General features: G+C 36.1%; 1 protein-coding gene across 4 annotated transcripts in view; it reads right to left on the bottom strand.

Moving 5' to 3' along the window:
* Positions 1-20953, bottom strand: part of glra1 (glycine receptor, alpha 1) — a 79748-nt gene that overhangs the window by 39525 nt on the left and 19270 nt on the right. Inside the window, exons 3-4 of one of the 4 annotated variants that reach the window (XM_048176654.1) lie at positions 17050-17088; positions 4310-4377 (exon numbers count right to left, since the gene is read on the bottom strand). In XM_048176654.1, the coding sequence (XP_048032611.1) occupies positions 4310-4377; positions 17050-17088 (107 nt within the window). Of the gene's footprint in view, positions 1-4309; positions 4378-11802; positions 11841-12784; positions 13019-17049; positions 17089-20953 lie in introns of those variants that run through there. The other 3 variants (XM_048176656.1, XM_048176657.1, XM_048176655.1) reach the window with 3 other exon arrangements.

The raw sequence follows: 20953 nt of genomic DNA, 5'->3' as shown, positions 1-20953 counted from the left end.
GATCCTATCCTGACGGTGACATATTAGAAAAAGTTTGCACGACTCTTGCGCGCCCAACTCTGCTAACAAATGACGGACGCTGAAATTTACACGTTGCTTCCTCAAGAAAATGAAAGAGCCGGCGAGCTAATTAAATAGCCACTCGCCTCTCCCGTGAGCCCCTTGCCTTATAAGAAGGGTAAACAATTAGGACAGCGAAATGCCGAGGGGAACGACGGTCTCGGTAGTGGCCGGAGTCGGTCAGGATCATTACAGGATGAAACATTGTTCTCGACTGCCCTATAAGCACTAAAGATTTATCGATATCACTCGCGTTACCTGCCCCTGCCCCTCCACCTCGCCGCCGCTTGCTCGGTGTGAACACGAGCATGAGCAACTCGGATCAATTCCGCTGGTTATGGAGGAAAGAAAGAGTGGAAAGCACTGCATTTGTTCTGCTTGAAGGGGTTCTGCAAGCTGCTGAAGTTTTGGACCTGCTCAGCTGGTGCCAAACAGGAAATCTTGGCATTACAAGATATTATTTATTTTCGAGGCTCGAATAAAGTATGACCTTCATCTGGTCAACGGTTGAAAATGTCTTTCAATTGCATTTGCATTTATCAATACTTGGAAATTGAAAACAACTATATTGCCCTAGAGGTACTTATTGGCATATGTTTGATAAATCTATAAATATGGAAGTGGCTTTGGGTGCACATATTAAAGGATTAGTTCACTTCAAAATTCAAATTTCCTGATCATTTACTCAACCCCATGTCTTCCAAGATGTTTTTTGTCTTTCTTTCTTCAGGTGAAAAGAAATTAATGTTTTTGAGGGAAAACATTCCAGGATTTTTCTCCATATTGTGGACTTCACTGAGGTTCAACGGGTTGAAGGTTCAAATGTCAGTTTCAGTGCAGCTTCAAAGAGCTCTACATGATCCCAAATGAGGAATAAGAGTCTTATCTAGAGAAACGATTGGTTATTTTCTAAAAAAAAACAATAAAAATGCATATACTTTTTAACCACAAATGCTCTTCTTGCACTGCTCTGTGATGCTCCACGCATTACGTAATCACGTTGAAAAGGTCACGCGTGACATAGGCGAAAGTACCGCGGTAGGATGAAAAACTCTCACTTTCACCTCCAACTTCAAAATCGTCTGATATCGTCGTTTTAACTTTTTTTTGTAAAGGCCGTTTGGCTTAGTCTTTGCACATTCTTCCTCCTACGTCACGTGTGACCTTTCCAACATGATTACGTAATGTGTGGCACAGTGCAAGACGAGCATTTGTGGTTTAAAAAGTATAGAATTTTTTTTTTTTTTTTTTTTTTTTTAGAAAATGGCCAATTGTTTCGCTAGATAAGACTCTTATTCCTCGTCTGGGATCATGTAGAGCTCTTTGAAGCTGCACTGAAACTGACATTTGGACCTTCCACCCATTGGTAGCCATTGAAGTCCACTATATGGGAAAAAAATCCTGGAATGTTTTCCCTCAAAAACCTTAAAGGTGCCATCGAACGTTTTTTTACAAGATGTAATATAAGTCTAAGGTGTCCCCTGAATGTGTCTGTGAAGTTTCAGCTCAAAATACCCCATAGATTTTTTTTTTTAATTCATTTTTTTAACTGCCTATTTTGGGGCATAATTAGAAATGCGCCGATTCATGTTGCGTCCCCTTTAAATGCTTACGCTCTCCGCCCACGGAGCTCCCGCTTGCCTTAAACAGTGCATAAACAAAGTTTACACAGCTAATATAACCCTCAAAATGGATCTTTACAAAGTGTTCGTCATGCATGCTGCATGCATGCGTCCGATTATGTGAGTATTGTATTTCTTTGGATGTTTACATTTGATTCTGAATGACTTTGAGGCTGTGATCCGTGGCTAACGGCTAATGCTACACTGTTGGAGAGATTTATAAAGAATGAAGTTGTTTATGAATTATACAGACTGCAAGTGTTTAAAAATGAAAATAGCGACAGCTCTTGTCTCCGTGAATACAGTAAGAAACGATGGTAACTTTAACCACATTTAACAGTACATTAGCAACATGCTAACGAAACATTTAGAAAGACAATTTACAAATATCACTAAAAATATCATGATATCATGGATCATGTCAGTTATTATTGCTCCATCTGCTATTTTTCGCTGTTGTTCTTGCTTGCTTACCTAGTCTGATTATTCAGCTGTGCACAGATCCAGACGTTCTGCCCTTGTCTAACGCCTTGAACATGGGCTGGCATATGCAAATATTGGGGGCGTACACCCCGACTGTTGCGTAACAGTCGGTGTTATGTTGAGATTTGCCTGTTCTTCGGAGGTCTTTTAAACAAATGAGATTTATATAAGAAGGAGGAAACAATGGTGTTTGAGACTCACTGTATGTCATTTCCATGTACTGAACTCTTGTTATTCAACTATGCCAAGATAAATTCAATTTTTAATTCTAGGGCACCTTTAATTTCTTCCCAACTGAAGAAAGAAAGACATAAACATCTTGGATGACATGGGGGGGTGGGTAAAGTATCTGGAACTTTTAATGCTGAAGTGAACTAATCCTTTAAATTCACCGCCTTTCCATTATTATAAAAAGAGTGACCACTTAAGGCCCATTGACCCCAAGAATGATAACTATACCAATAACTATTTTAGGCAGTGACATTCTGTTTATTATAAGTGCGCGTTACTATGTCATCTATCACTTTCAAGTTAGATGGATGCTGATTGGCTTAAAACATTGTCAATGTTTTCATCATTCATCAGTTGGAAAAAATACCAGTCATTAGAGTATTAGTAGACTGGTTGTCAGTAAAATGTTAGTTGGTGGAGCATCAAAATAAAATGTTAACAGATATTAAGCAGATAGTCTACTAATTCTCTATTTACTGGTAGTTGACAAGTAGTTGCAAAGTTACTTATAGCTAGTAGAATTACTAAAGTGGCCCTTCAAAATAAAGTCTTACCAAATAGTAAAGCCCACAACACAACTATAACAAAAACGATTATTGGAGTCACCTTCAGAATGATTTTTCCAGCTAATGAATGATAAAAACAGTAGCAGCCTACACTCTAAAAACTAATTCAGGGGACCTTTAGTCATTACTTAAATATATATATTGTTGTGAAATAAAAAAAATCAAGTTCTGAAATGCTGTTAGACTTTTTACTTGTAATTGTTATTTTATTGAGCTTGGATGACACACAAATTATGCCTATTGATTCGATATACTATCATGACTTGTCATAGTTTAACATTTTCAGTTAATCAAAAATGTATTTAATTTTAAGTTCTGTTAATGTAAAATACAATCTTATGACGTGTAAACGTGTTTCATTGTTTTGAGTTGTATGAACACTTATTTTAATTTAGACGAACTTAAGTTAAATGAAACTGGGCTGGGATTTATATTTCCCATCATGCTTTGCCCATGGCACTTGAAAGGGAGAGTAAATGCTAAAATTAAGTGTTATATAAGGTTTTTTGCACAAGATTAATGGTAAGGGAGATTTAGCAGTAATTAGTGTTATGCTAATTTAGAAGAGTTTCTGTTAATGTGGGTTTTTGGAGATTTACCATCATGGTGACAAGCGGTGCTTGGTAAGAAATACGTTTTATTGTGTCCAAAAAGCGTCTTCACCTTACTTAAAACATTATGTTGGATCAACTTAAATAGTTGCATTCATGTTGACAATTATTAAGTTCATGTTACTTAGAAATGTGTTTTTATTGTGGCAAAAAAACGTCTACACCTTACTTACAACTCAAAATATTGCTTTGAATTAATGTAATTCTCGCAATTGGCTTAAGTAAAAAATTCTAGTGGAAAACTTTAACATATTTTTTTTTTGTTGAACCAATGTTTTATTTGTTAGAGTGTATCAACATCCATCTAACTTGAAAGACCTCAAAAATTTTAAGCGATAGATGACATAGTAGCGAGCACTTATAATAAATCGAAGTAAAGTTTAACTATTCTTACAGAATTAGAATGATTATTATTAAACTTTATAGTTATCGTGATCATTCTTGGTGTGAATGGGCCTTTACAGAGGGGTCCAAATGTCTGAGACTGGATTTTAATTAAAACCTTGAAAGAAAAAGCTAAAACTAAAGAAGCATATTCAAATTTATGTTAATTTTTCAGTTCAACTTCTCACTCAATTTGTTATGCTAATCATATGTATTGACAAAAATTAGAAAAATGCAAAATAGAAGAATATTTCTCAGAGTTTTGGAGCCCGTTCATTTGATTTTTTGTTCTTCCTCACCAAAATGTTATAAGGTTACACATCATGTGCATCACTTTTATTAATATACTCACCATTGTTGTTTCAGCAATAGATCCAAAACTGTTAATAAAAATGTTGCATGTTACGTTCACAGGTGGACCTGTGGAAAGAGAAAAACAACAAAACAACAACAACAAATAAGTTAAATGATACTGATAAAAAAAATAAAAAAACAGGTTATCCTACACATTTTAATCTTACCAAAATTTAAACCTATTCTTTATTAACGATCAACTACAAATACTAACCAAAACTTACCTGCTAAATAAGGACATTATAATTGCCATTAAGCATAGAAATCTTATTTTTAAGATACACGGATTGCCTTAGCTTTCAAAACAAAGATGCTGTTAAAATATGAAGTAAAATTGTTTATCAGTCTAATCATCCCAAGGAGAATGGATCTTGAGGCGAGTCTTCTGTGAAGACAAGGGCCAACAGTATTATTATTCTTAGGACAGAACAAACCCTCAAAGGGAAGCCATTGTTCCTCACATTTGTTTTAGAAATATTGGAAGAAAACCTGCAGTCAAAGAGACAGATGTATACGACTGAACAGAAACCATACTTCTGCTGTTAAAAAAACAAGCGATCCATCACATATGGCTCTGTAAACACAGAGAGGGGGATATTTGGAGTGACACGGCGCTCATGGCCTCGTAAAGACCCTGTCAGGCAGCTCCACACTTCTGATTCGGTTAGATACAGTGCTGCTGAGCAGCATGGAGAAACCCTGAACCCCATTTCTCTGCCTGCTGACGAGCCACACGCAGCATCCTAAGGTGCTGAATGAGTAGATTACTGGAAAGAAGCATATTGCAATCTGCAAAGTCTTGCACAATTTATTAGTCACTCTATCAGGCTGCTGAAGTGTAATCCCCGAGAAAACTATTACCTGGAAATAAATTTACCTCATATGTAATGATTTGACAAAATTTTGCAGCGTTGCGTCATCAGAAATGTTTTAATTGAGAAATAGATCTTGGATACATCAGAGAAGTGCCATATTTAATTTAGACAGGGATGAAAACGAAGCTGTGAGGGACAGAAATACAGTGCGTTCAATGGATTGTACTGTTTAACAAAAAACAAAATTATGTGATCTAGTATCTTTTTATAGTACATGCCATTACAAAGGAGACCAAGTCATAGCCTTGTCTTCATTTGTGTTAAATTCAATGTGGCGTCAAACCTCACTAAGGTTTGTATCTTAAATATACACAACAACCTAGTGAGCTGCCCCACTGCCCTTCTAAGGGAGCATCCTAACTAGGGCTGCACGATTAATCGAAATTAACCCGAAATCGTGCTTATTAGTACGATTATGAAATCGCAAAGGCTGTTATTATTTTATGCGCAGCTTGTCAGAGAAGCACTGCTATGTGATCAGTAATCTGAAAGCACTGCGAGTTTGATTCGCTTATAACGTGAACACGCGACTTTGCAAACATGAGAAGCATTTATGAACCTCTTGTCCAACAAAAGACAACATTGAATAACATGTTTCTACTCCAAACTCACTTCATAACATCAGTTGAGTGTTTGAAAATATCCTTCTGTGAGATGATGTGGCTTCTTAAACAGAATAAAGCATGCAACATATTATTTCAAAGTATTTTATACAGTGATAAAGGCTATGTTGATTTGCATTGCATTATAAACATACTTCTATTGTCATGAAAATACCCGAGAAGGCTTGAAGAACTCAGATAAACCATATATTGTCGTAGTCGTGTTTAGTCAAAGCGTTTCAATCTTCTGTTTATTCAACTACAGCGATTTCCAGCGGGGCATATTTGGGCTGCGTCCGAAAACCTAGGTAGCTGTCTTGCTGCCTTATAAGAGAATGACTTGTACGGCAGCGTTTGTGCATGAGGGTACCTCATGAAACTGATTTCGGACAGACTTCTGAGGCAGCCTAACAGTTTAATGATCTACAGCGATATAGCGCGAGCTTTGGTGAGAACTAAAAGATTTAATTACTACAGTAGTAATTTCTCGATAGAAATGATATCAAAATTGAAATATGTTGGTCAAAATCATACATTTATACACAAACTGAGCAGCAAACGCAACTTTCGGACGCCATCTTTATTTTTCTAGCTCAACTGTCACAGAATGGAAAGCACAGGATTGTGGGATATCAAAGGCAGCTAAGGATACATCTATGCTTCCTTCAAAATTCGATCTGCGGAAGGTATCTCATGAGACAGGAAGTGAAGCTAACATTGGATTCGGACGTGCCTTGATACCTTACTACCTTGAAATGTGTCCTCAGAAGGCTGAATTTTCCAGTTTTCGGACGCAGCCTTCGAGTTTCTGTGCAAGAGCGCCCTCTGGCTTTCAGATGGAGCAGCATTTACTACTGATCACAGAGATGTGCTTCACTGAGAAGCTGTGCATACAAAAAAAATTCAGCCTTTGCCAAATATGTTCGGTTTATTTTTGATTAATCGTGCAGCCCTAACCATAATCAAACTAATTTGTAACATTCCAGACGCCATACAATTAGCATTCTGCCTGAAAGACTCAACTCGCAATTGATTTCAATAGAGTTCGACAGCTAACGGCACAGTTCTTTAAAGGGTTAGTTCACCCAAAAATGAAAATTCTGTCATTTATTACTTACTCTCATGCCGTTCCACACCCGTAAGACCTTTTAATCTTCAGAACACAAATTAAGATATTTTAGTTGAAATCCGATAGCTTCGTGAGGCCTTCATAGGGAGCAATGGACACTTCCTCTCTCAAGATCCATAAAGGTACTAAAAACATATTTAAATCGCTTCATGTGAGTACAGTGGTTCAATATTAATATTATAAAGCGACGAGAATATTTTTGGAGCGCCAAAAAAACGAAATAACAACTTATTTAGTGATGGCCGATTTCAAAACACTGCTTCAGGAAGCATCGGAGCACAAATGAATCAGTGTGTCGAATCTGCTGTTCGGAGCGCCAAAGTCACATGATTTCAGCCGTTGGCGGTTTGACACGCGATCCAAATCATGATTCGATACACTGATTCATTTGTGCTCCGATGCTTCCTGAAGCAGTGTTTTGAAATCGGCCATCACTAAATAAGTCGTTATTTTGTTTTTTGGCGCTCCAAAAATATTCTCGTCGCTTTATAATATTAATATTGAACCACTGTACTCATATGAACCGATTTAAATATGTTTTAGTAACTTTATGGAACTTGAGAGAGGAAGTGTCCATTGCTCCCTATGGAGGCCTCACGGAGCTATCGATTTTAACTAAAATCTGAAGATGAACGAAGGTCTTACGGGTGTGGAACGGCATGAGGGTGAGTAATAAATGACAGAATTTTCATTTTTGGGTGAACTAACCCTTTAATTTTTCAGTTCAACAGAATTAATAAATGTGCGCAACGTAACATTCCATTCAACATCGCTTTGTCCGAAATCTTGGATTTCTTTTTTTTTTCCACTCGTAGTACATTATCGTTCTCTGTGAAGGCAACGCGTGATGTTGCCTCAGAATTTGGCTTAAACGAGGTATCTTAGCTTAATTCAGTTATGCCTTACCCACGTCATTAGTTTTGGAACTGGCTCGAATAGTATCATACTATTCTGTTTGAGCCTCTATACAGTGTCAGGCCCAATAGTTACTTGCTCTTGGCTTATTTCTTCCACTGGGTATTATACTGGCTGTAATCATTTGTCTGTTCTTGGCTTTCCTTGCTGTATGTGACGCAGCGCAGAGGAAATCTAATGTCCTCACCCCCACTGCAGTTCATTTGTGAGCCCAGCCTCCAATAAGGAGAGGAGAGAGAGAGAGAAAGACAGAGCTCATTAACTGTCAGGAAAGGGTGAGTCATCGCCAAGAATGATTTGCTTTGCCATGTTTTTGCCAAACAATCTGCGCCCCGCTCTCCTAAGAGCAGCTCACTGCAGAGAGAAGCAACCGCCAGCGAAGGGACGTACAGGTTATTCATATATTTCTCACTCAGCTGTCTTTCCCAGCAAATCAGACCTTAATTTCTGAGCCGTGCCTTCACTCTCATCTCGTAGAGGTGACGGTAGTTTAGAAGCCTCACACGTTTCACTGCGCTTCTCTTTATTACACAGACACAAACAAGACACGCGAGTCACAGAGATCAGCCTCGTCTTTCCTAGAGATGCGCTCATCAGAGACAGAGAAGGAGAAAGTGGGGGAAGAGCGTTTTTCTGGACTGTATTGACGTTGCACAATTAAGTATTTACAAAGAAAAATCAAGACATTGAGAAAGTCATTACTGTGATTAATTTCATGCATAAACAGAACAATCATTAATCAAATGTCCCTTGGGTAAGTATAACCTCCTTAGAAAGCCCATAAATTATGTGCTTGCCGCCAAAGAGAGAGAGAACAAAGAAAAAAAAACAGTGAGCAGAGAGACCAATTACTACTTCGTAAACCAACAACCACAACTCATCTTCTTTACAGTTACCAGTTTATAGTCTTTCATTAACAAGGTGCATGTCTAAACTGATCAATACCAGAGTCCATCTCTTTACCTAGCAGCAACTGGAGAATGATACGGCCTCAAAAGCCATTAGTCTGTTTTACGCCGGTCAGCTGGTGGGAAAATGGCGCACGAGATGTTGTACCCAGAGGACAGTCTCAATGCGGGAGCAAAACAGATTTATTACAAACAACGGGCACTTCAGATGCCTCCCAGGTAAGTGGACTACCACAAATGAAAGTGTCTGATATAAATAAAGAAAGCTTAATGATATTGCTATGTTAAAAATCGAGCTGCTCTCAGCAGAAATACAATGGCACAGAGGCATTAAATATTTATACGGCTTCGGGTGTACCTATAAGGTCTTGGCAAGGCAGTTTTTATCTGGACTGAGATCCACTGGTAACAAAGGGACAGCAAAGTGTCCTACCAGCTTTTCCATGTTAGCACACTGTTTTGATCGCACCTCATTGAATCAACACCGGGGCAAATGTCAAGGGCTTCCTCTTACTCCTCGTGCACCGACATATGGGCTGATGCTGGGTAAATCTATTGGCATGGGGCAATTTTCAATTTGCGCTGCTCTAGTTACAGTGATAGGGTAAAAAGAAAAGGTGTTAAGCTTCAGTGAAGGAGCTGAGCTTCTTTATAAAGAGTGAAACAGGAGGGAAAAAAAACAAATCATGTAACTGCATAATCCAAAATCCATTTCTATTGAGATTTTGTTGTTTGATGTGATGACGGTTAAAGTATCAGAGGTGATTTCTTCTAGTGTGAAGAGATTTAGAACAACAAAAACTAAATAATACACACACACACACACACACACACACAAAAATATAGTACAGTGTAGTATAGAATGCTATAAAAACAGAATATAGTACAGATAACAACAAAAATGACAGAATATAATATAGAATACTATAATACTACAGAATATAGTACGAAAACCATCCTACACTATAGACTACTACTGATAGGATACTACAAAACGAACATAGAGAATAGTACATAAAACAGAATACTACACTAGAATGTGACACAAAAACAGTGAATAGTGCACAAACAGAAAAATATATTAGACTGCTTCTTAAAAAAAACATTATACCATGGTTTTTCTGAATAATTGATTCTGATTGGCTGGAACGTGTGCAAGGATGTAAGGAATAATTGACGATGGGTCGTTGAATTATTAGAAAATAATGCACACCCGAGGTGGTAATGCGGCCACAACGCAAAGCGGAGAAACAACGTGTCCGTAGTGTATTGTGGGCGCGTTTGAGCGATAGAGCGGAAAAGAGAGTATGACCTTTCAGGACATAATAAAACGTATTTTGTGGTAAAAACCATGACAATAATTTGTTGTTTTTATCCTATTGTTTACTATATTTACTTGCTTGGTCAGTGTCATTGTGTTGCATGTTTCTTTTGCTGTTGTAGGCTTAGAGAAGTGATATGGAACTGTAATGCGGTCAAGACCTGCCTAGAACTACTCTAGCAGTGCGTTTACCTGAAAATAATTGCACACCTTAGAACGTTCGTCAACCAATCAGATTCATGCATTCAGCATTCCGTAGTATAAAATGCAGTTTAATCACCGTTCTACATTAATGTGCTGTTTTCATTAATGCACACACACACGCATACGTCACTCGGAGATCACGCTGCGCACGCACAGAAACATTCAGGAGCACAGAAACTTATCAACTTTTAGTAATAAAATAGCTTTGGTACTGAATCACTACATTATATTTCTCAGCAACAAGGAGGTAACATTGCTGGTTGAATTTAAATAATTTCTATAATTCATTAATTCAAATAAATGTAATTTTATACACTACTTTATCTCTGTGTCTGATTTAAAGTGGGCAGAATGCTAGATCTAATGCGCCTTAATTGACGAAAATAACTGCCATTTTAACTGCGTGCACGGGTACTGCAGGGGGGCGCTGGAGATAAACAGGAAAAAAAGTTTTGCAATGGCGTTCAAGTGCATGAATAGTGAATGAATAATTGAAATAATGAATAATTGACGCTCTGCCTATATAAAGTGGCACCGAATGCCAATTACACTGAATCGTTCTTCTTCAGATTCTTGACTTGTCACTGTGTGAACAAGCACTATATAGAAGTTGCTCACCATAGAAAAGCACCGATTCGTTCAGCTGACAGAATCACAAGCTACTATTGTGAACGGCGCACGCTCCGCTGCAGTACGCGTTCCGGTGAGAAGACGTAACTTACAAGAAGCTGAGCTTGTGAGGCGCTGTCAAAACTGTTATATATTGGCGGTTATATATTGGTCATCCAAATCATTGCTGAAATATTTACTTTTTTTTTGTTTGTTTATTTAAATTAAAAATCTATTATTTTCTCTTATTATAGTTTTCAATGATTCAGTGACATTACAAAGTGAAACTAATGCAGGTGTTTAATAATAGAGCGGGTGGGGGGCATCAGATTTTTTTTAAAGGTGCCGTAGAACATCTTTAAGTTTCAGCTCAAAATACCCCATAGATTTTTTTTTATTAATTTTTTTAACTGCCTATTTTGGGGCATCATTAAATATGAGCCGATTTAGGCTGCGGCCCCTTTAAATCTCATGCTCTCCACCCCTGGAGCTCGCGCTTGCCTTAAACAACATAAACAAAGTTCACACAGCTAATATAACCCTCAAAATGGATCTTTACAAAGTGTTCGTCATGCAGCATGTCTAATCGTGTAAGTATGGTATTTATTTGGATGTTTACATTTGATTCTGAATGAGTTTGATGGTGCTCCGTGGCTAAAGCTAACATTACACACTGTTGGAGAGATTTATAAAGAATGAAGTTGTGTTTTTGAATTATACAGACTACAAGTGTTTAAAAAAATGAATCTTGTCTCCGTGAATACAGTAAGAAACGATAGTAACTTTAACCACATTTAACAGTACATTAGCAACATGCTAACGAAACATTTAGAAAGACAATTTACAAATATCACTAAAAATATCATGATATCATGTCAGTTATTATTACTCCATCTGCCATTTTTCGCTGTTGTCCTTGCTTTCTTACCTAGTCTGATGATTCAGCTGTGCACAGATCCAGACGTTAATACTGGCTGCCCTTGTGTAATGCCTTGAACATGGGCTGGCATATGCAAATATTGGGGGCGTACATATTAATGATCCCGACTGTTACGTAACAGTCAGTGTTATGTTGAGATTCGCCTGTTTTTCGGAGGTCTTTTAAACAAATGAGATTTATATAAGAAGGAGGAAACAATGGAGTTTGAGACTCACTGTATGTCATTTCCATGTACTGAACTCTTGTTATTTAACTATGCCAAGATAAATTCAATTTTTAATTCTAGGGCACCTTTAAAGGGGGGCGCGACCAAAAAAGTTTGAGAACCACTGCTCTACAGTAAGTACATGTAGTTAATTAATATTACTACTTTTTTGAGTAAGTACAATGTAACTATGTCACCTTAAAATAAAGGGTTACTTTATTTCAAGGTGACTTTGTTGCACTGTAATTATACATGTAAGTACTGAGTAATATTAATTAACTACATGTACTTACTATAGGGTTACGATTAGGGTTTGGTTGGGTTTAGGGTTAGTTACTTATGGTTAGTTAATTATGCATAATGTATAGTTATTACTAGGTGTATATGTCGCCGATATTTATCGGCTGATTTTTGCTCAATTTACAACCATCAGCATATCGGCTTTAGCAAGAAAATGGCTGATATAACAAACCGAAGGCGCTGAGTTGTATAATGTATGTTGCATAATCCTAGCGCTGCTGTCTGCACTTTAATGTTAATCAAATAACAAAAGATCACACGATATTCTTGACTAAGCAACTTTTGTAGCTTTCATAAGTGTAGCGGACTCAATCCGAATGATGACCAAAACTTTACTTATGTTTAATTTCATCCGTTTTCACTCCAAAAAAAGTGCACATTAAAATCTCTCTCCGTTGCATTATCAACAAAATACAGCAAATTACTCAAAACACATATTACAACTAACAGTAAACGAATACATACGGATTTTATGCCTTTTTGGTGGGCGTTTAATAAACTGACAAACTTTAAATCTGCAAAATATCTCTGAAGAACTGCATGCACTCCTTGTCAGTCCGTAGTCGAGAACACCCATCAAAATAAGAGTCCCGCCTTAGTAAAGGAGATCTCATACATATTTAAACTTACAAAAAAATATTAAAATGTATACAAAAACAAATTAGAAGATTAATCATAATAAAGTCTTTTACAATAAAGTATTAATATGTATTTAATTTATACAGTGAAGAATATGCATTGCTATTTTACATTTGTTTACTTTATTTCTGTACCTGAAAACTATTAAACCTACCTAAAAAGCACTGTTTATTTATATATATCTTTGTTCTGTTGTATTTATGTAGGCCTGCTGAATGTTAAATAGATCCAATCGGCGTTCATTAGAAATTATTTGATCATGCAGCAATAAACCTGCTAGTATAATTTAATGCAGGAGTTTTTGAACTTTGCTGATTTAAAACATGATCAAAATGCAATCTATTTTGATGACAACATTTTCAAAACACAGGAAGTGACAAATATTGGTATCAGCCAATAAATGTTTGTTAAAATCGGTATCAGCCCCCAAAAATCCTATCGGTGCATCCCTAGTTATTACTATAGTAACTACATGTAAGAACGACACAAAAATAAAGTGTTACCAAATAAAGTGTAACCAAGTGCAATAATCCATTTGAATGCACCTCTGCTTCGTGTCGGGTAGTTCTTTGCCTCCACGTCATGCATTAAAATTGTATAATGCACAGCTAGCCGTGGATTATCCTTTACATATGATATTACAATACTATTTTAGAATACTACAAAAACATAATATAGAATAATAAAAAAAAAAATACATAAACAGAATATAATAGTACAAAATATAGTATAGAATAGTACACAAAAACAAAACACTACACTAGAATACTACTAAAACATAATAGCATCAAACAGTCGAAAAAATAAAACAGAAAACAGAATATAGAGTAGTAAAAAAGAGAGAACTATACTAGACTACTACTACTACAAAAAAAAAAAAAAAATGTTCTAAGCATTAAAAAATGTAATATAGCACAACATGCCCTGAAATGGGTTAGCAAATGACTACGACAAAATGGTTGACAATTAACAACCTGGTTAATGGACATGAAAAGCAGCTATATGGATCCCTGACTGAAACATCATTTTACATTCTATGCATTGAAACAACCCACTCCGACAAAACCAAATCCAGATTGAGCAGAAGTCACAGCCATCCATCACTCCAGGTTCGGTTCAGCTAGAGGCGACCCTAACCATTAAGGGGATTGTATTAAAATTCATAAGAGTCGGACAGAGGCGGCTCAGACGGGGAGAGATGCCCGTGCAATGACAGCTAGTTTCAGAGAGAGTGTCTGAGTTAGCATTGTCACATGCCTATAAGTAATGACACACTGCTAAATTACCAGGATCTCTTCCTGCCCCTGAGGCTAGCATCACTGATAGGGGAAACATGACAGCCTTGGAGGAGGGAGGCTGGAGAGAGACATAAATCAATAGGAGGGCTATGGCACCGAGTCCGGAATGGAGAATGAGTCGACTACAGTTTGATTACACTGGATTACCTGGGTAGACTCAGCTGCAGAAGGCATGAGATAAAATGGTCAATATTGCAGTGAAAGTGATTCACACTGAGGTTAACTGATGGTTTTAATGATATGAGAGACTGTGTCAATTGTTTCCGTATACACTGTGGCTATGCATATGAAATAATAAGATTAGAGATAAGAAGAAAATTAGATTGATATGATGAATCTCTATTAAACTGACAGACATCTCAGCTGGACTAGCGCTGGGACTGAACTCATGTACTGTCCAATTCAGATCTCCATTATATTGAAATGCTATTGGAGTTATTTACATATTTCAGTAGCATATATACAGTCCAACCAGTGTTAGGTAGAAGTATAACGCTACTAACCTAAGCACATTTTTTAATAGTGTGAAAGTAATTCAGTTGCTTTTCCATTAATAAGCACATTTTGACAAAATGTTATATATCTCTGCTGAGCAAAACAAAGGTACATTCTAAAAATGCTGGGATAAAAACAACCCAAGTTGGGTTGAAAATGGACAAACCCAGTGATTAGGTTGTTTTAACCCAGCAGTTGGGTCAAATGTTTGTCCAAACTGATGGGTAGTTTTATTTAACTCAACTATTGTTTAAAAATGACTGTATTGCTTGCTTAAAATGAACCCAAAGGAAATTAACATGCATTAATGTGCTTAATAAATTAACATTTATTAATAAGTTTAATGAATAACAATTAAATGAAAAACATTTATTAAATTGCTTATTAATAAAGAGTTAATTAATGTTCACCGTTTGATTATTATTGTTGCCTCTAGTAATTATGTGTCTGATTTTTAATTTCCAACATATTTTGGGTTCATTTTAATCCAGTCATATAGTACTTTTTAATAGTTGGGTTAAATAAAACTGCACAGAAGGTTGGGCAAACATTTAACCCAATCTCTGGGTTTGTCCATTTTCAACTTGTTTTTTTTTTTTTACCCAGCATCTAAGAATATGTTTGGACGATTAATTGTAATGAACCTGTTCAAAAAAAATATATATATTATATATATTATATATATTATATATATATATATATAAAATGTATATATTATTTATATATAGCTTCTTTGTTAGTAACTTGTAGTGTAGCTGTACTGTTTTGTTTTCTAAAGAATAGAATTAGAGTTTAACTACAAATTTTAATAAGCTTGTAGAAAAACATATCTTTACAACAGAATCCTACATACTCTAGTTATTAAAAAAAATGAGTAAAGGAAATATTGTAAGGAAACTAAATGTTGGAAAGTCATATTTCCTTGTGGCTTCATAATGAACTTGTTCTTCACTACATTGAGCTATATATTGGAAGCGTAAATGACTCTTAGAGAAAAAAAAAAGCATGCAATAAAAGACAAACACACTGAATATTCATCATCTGATCAGAAACGCAGCATCCCTGACAAATTATTATTCAAATTATCCAAACACATCTACAACCTGCTACTTCAAGTAGAAACCTTACATGGTCGTGACTAATTTTAAGTTACCAAGGCATGAAAAACTCAAAAAGAACATGATTAATAACTAACTGTAACTATAAATAACTCATAACGAACATCATGGTTCTTAACACACTGCTAAAATATGGATACGACACACATTAAACATACCGCAGACATATTTTAGAGCACACCAATAGCTAGCAGTAATCTCAGCTGGGATAAATGATGATTAAACGTTGTGTGATAAATGCAGAATAATACTCTAATGTGATTTGTGGATCCTCCTCCTATGATCATTCATTTGAGAACACTGGAGCCGTGACAAACATCCAGAAGGCTTCACATTAGTCTATATAAAGGGAGGGAGCTGTGTATATAATGCCCTTAATAAAGCTAAATAACAGGGTTGTAATAAGAATCTACCGGCAGCGTTCGACCCACAGGACTAGAGCTGCATCTCCGCAGCCTCAACACTCACAAAAACAATATTACATGCACCACGGCGACAAATGTACATCAGAATCAAATATATTATTTGAATGCAATATGCGAAACCATGGCTTGTTATCTAAAGCAACAAAATTTGATTAGACTGATAACTGAGTGTTACGTTTTTTTTGGGTTTTTTTCAGTCAGGTGTTGAAATTCATTTGTTCTCCCAATTTAATTATAATTTAAGCCAGGATCAGAGGAAAAATCAGTGGTGCACAGATAAAAACACAAAGCTCAGCTCAGGGATAAACTGGCACTAAATAGTGGCACAAAGCTCCAATGCTAAACCAACTACTGGAGGCTACACACACATTTAAATAAATAGTAATTTCCACAGCGAGAGTAAAAGGAAGCTAATTAATAAATAAACGTACGCTATTTTTAAATGTCCTGTTACTCTGATCCTCCTACCAGTAAATAAATGTTAAAAATGATATCCAATTATACCACTAAAGATAAACTAATATCTCTATGCCCATGTGAAGTTGTCATGTTAGCATGCCATTTACAAAAAGATCAGACCCACGTCTGACGTCAGTGGCATTGCGGGCAAATTAGTTATGTTACTCTCAACCATTATCAAAACACACAGACATCTTTATCTCATTAAATCATTTAGCCGTTTCTCAGATGAGATATCGCCCGGATTGCATGAATCAATAAACTTGTATAATCCTGGATAAATAAAAAGGAAGTACCTTTCTTGTGAGTACCATCCGATTTGGAGCCTTGTGGGTCTAATGAAAAAAAGATCAGGATTAATAACATGATATTCTAACAGCAAGATTTTTAGCTTCTTTTTTTTTTTTTCTTTGCGGAACCAACAACAGAAAAAAAAAAACATAAGCAGCATGGCTCACTTATTCTATTTTACACTCGCCAACACTTTGTGCGTTATAGTGTGTGGCAGGGAGTATTGGGTGCTAAGGGCATACTAAGGGCAAGAGCAGGTAAGGAGGGATGCACTTATTCGTCCAAAACTTCAGAGCGGGCAGGACAAGAGGCAAAGCACTGAAATGAAAGAAAGGATGGGGGTTGCAATGCATATCTGGTCACGGGAGGCAAAGGTTAGCAAAATGCACTAATAGATGCAATACACTAGGAGGGAAAATGCAAAGACTACATGTCAAACTGGCTTCACTTTGAGTTTTGCACAAACTGTAAAAGATTTTGTCTTGACTGATGGATCAAATTGATTTGCCTGGCATTGGGTTGCAGGACTGTGCAATACAAAAGGAATGGGAACTTACTTTGGGTACCACAAAACAGCTCCCCCTTTTTTTGTTGTTGTTGTTGTTGTTGTTTTACAAAGAGAACCAATTTGGGGCATTTTCCCTAAATGTTTAACCTAGAAAACATGTCAGGTCACAGTGCACTATATTCCAGTCATCAAAAACCATACAGAAACTACTACAACAGTGTTTCTCTTGTACAGTTCTGTATGGTAATCACAAGGATAAAGATGCTCCTTTTAAAACACTACCATGCACATGTGTGACCACAGATATCGTGTACAGTAATGCAATCTACTCCGTTGAGGAAACAGCACTGTGGGTGGGCGTCATTTCTGTGTTACGCTAAAGAGAAATCACTCATCCAGTGGATGCTAATTAACATACACAAACATGAAATGTATAGACGGGTGATTTAAGGACTTCAAAAGTCCTTCCTTTCTTCTTCAGCCCAACTGCATGTTCACCAATAACGCAGACGCCGGCATAATCCAGGACTTCCCAAGAGGCTTATCCTTTGTGAAAGAGCTACGGTTAACCATTCAATTCCCAGTCCTCATGACCCGGCATTGATTATCCCATCTAAAGCTCTTAGATAAATGACAAATTAGAGACAAATATTTTAGAGAAGCCCAGTTAGAGAACATCTGATCCCAGTGCATTTCCATCATCAAGCATACAGAGCTAATATTGAGAGAGGTCAGAAGAAAAAAAAGCATATTGAATGAAGAAAAAAATTACTTTTAATTGAAAACAGTTCTGAAAATAAAACAAAAAAAGAATGAATATGCACTCTAAAAAATGTTGGGTTGTTTCAACCCATGTTTGGGTTAAATATGGACAAACCCAACTGTTATTTTTTAATTAATTTTTAAACCCAACAGTTGGGTTTGTCCATATTTGACCCAAACATGGGTTGAAACAACCCAGCATTTTTTAGAGTGTAATATTTTAAGTGTACTGACAATTCGAAATTAACAATTTGTTATATAGACCATTTGGGAGCTGGTGGCAGAAAACCAGTGGAGGAATACAAGCAAAATCCATGAAATAAGAGAAAACAAAGTCGTCTCATGCCTTTGACCATCAGAGTCGGAATGCAAAAAAAAAGATGGTCTTCATTTTTACAGAATACCTTGGTCGAAGACGCCATTTGAAACTAAACGCAGACATTTACGGTTGCAAGCCATTAAACGTACAGACCGGACTGATGAAACCTGCGACGATTAACCTAGTATTAAAGCATAAATTTGATGTAAACAATAGATCTAGGGATGGGCATTTTTCCAAAATATTGTATTCGAATATTTGGGCTCGTAAAAAAAACGAATATTCGAATATTCATTTATTTAAATGAGGTTAAACGAGAAAGACGTTATTGTTTTATTCATCAATATTTTGTAACCATTTCTGAACAAGCTTACGATTAGTAAGCAATATACGTAACAAGCTTATTATATCTTAAGGTTTTCTTTTAGTTAAAGCATTAAACAATATGTGTAAACAAAATATTAAGAACAAAAGCATTTAATCTCAAGCGGCGCGAGCGGGAAAAACTCTAATAAAGCAGACAGCGCCGCCAGTTATTGTACAAAACGTTCATAATAGGGCTGTCAAACGATTAATCGCGATTAATCGTATACAAAATAAAGGTTTGAGTTTGCCTAATATATGTGAGTGTACTGTGTGTAATTATTATGTATATATAAATATACACAAATTAATGTATACATTTAAGAGAAATATGTTATTTATGTACAAAATATTTTTATTTATATATAATATAAATTATATAAAAATATGAATAAATACATACACTTGTAAATATTTCTCAAATATATACATGAATGTGTTTGTATTTATATATACATAATAATTACACACAGTACACCCACATATTATGCAAACTCAAACTTTTATTTTGTATACGATTAATCGCGATTAATCGTTTGACAGCCCTAGTTCATAATACACTCGAGTCAGTATATGGTTATCGTGTTTATATTGTTTCACATGTTCATGTTGAGAAAAACAATAATATCCACATGCTCGGGTGAGAAAACGAGCCGTGCTGACAGATAATAATACATAACTGTATGCTAAGCTAAGTTTCTAACAGTAGCACTTTGTTTTCTGTTCGTAAATATATCTCCCTCGACGAAACTTAAAGTAACCATATGTCTCAAAATCATTTTGCTATCAGTTAAGTTATCATCTCGGCTCACTCGGGGATAACTTACAGTGATGGACAGCTGTCTTTCCTCATTTGACGGGTGTTTAGATTTCATGTGCTTTCTCATTATGGTGTTGATATTAAGATAACTCGCTTTCATTAATTAATTTGATCAAAAGTAATTCCATTTTGTAAGATCATTTTCATCTAAGTAATTCCAAACTTTGCGAGGCAGACGACAATATTATGTGACGATCAAATAAAATAAACTTGTTAAACACGCTCCACAGCGCCACCTGGTGCATTTAGTTATATCTGCGAGTTTTAGTGCTTAGGATTTATCATGGATTCACTGTATTTACGGCCAGTAAAATTTTAATAGTATTTTTATTTTTCGAATATTAATTACAGAATGAATATTCGAAATATTTGTGCACACCCCTAAAAAGATCTAAATAATATTCACATATGCAGGGACATAATGTATTAGCCCTGCAGTTAAATGAGATAATGAAATAATATTTAAACCTATAACATGTTTATTTCACAATTCTGACTTGTTTCTCAGAATTGCAAGTTTATATCATGATTCTGAAAAAGAAGTCAGAATTGTAGGATGTAAACTCGCAATTCTGAGGAAAAAAGAACGAGTTTATATCTCGCAATTCAGATTTTTCTTCTCAGAATTGTGATATATAAACTAGGAATTAGCTTTTTTACTCTTTTATTCTGTGGCTTCCATAGACTGCTATTGCAGAACTGTCATTTTCTGTCACCAGGTAAGCCCACAAACATGTGATCACTGAGCATGTTTACATGCACACCAGTACGCCGATAACTCAAAAATCAGCTTATTGAAATAACCTGTTGTCCCAAACCAATAACCCAACAACGCAAATAAACCGTGTTTACATGACTGGAATAAATCAGGTTATTTCCCGGTAGTGACGTCAAAACATAATAATTTGCGTATCTGACTCAGAGTATTTCATTTGTTATATCGGTTGTAGTCTCAGCCTCAGACGTCACGCCCACGGGAGACGTGTATGTCGCGTTCTTTAACGCCCTTGTGTTGTGATGTGATGTTAAATAAAGCATTAAAAACCAAACAGCATAGCAACATGCCGGAAACTTACGGCTCAAATATTATCCTCTCATTCAGTTACAGATGCAGCATTTTGACTTAACCACTTCTAC

This window comes from Megalobrama amblycephala, linkage group LG23, assembly GCF_018812025.1.
Source record: "Megalobrama amblycephala isolate DHTTF-2021 linkage group LG23, ASM1881202v1, whole genome shotgun sequence".
In the NCBI taxonomy this organism is placed as follows: domain Eukaryota; kingdom Metazoa; phylum Chordata; class Actinopteri; order Cypriniformes; family Xenocyprididae; genus Megalobrama; species Megalobrama amblycephala.
This window is presented reverse-complemented; position numbering and strand designations above follow the sequence as displayed.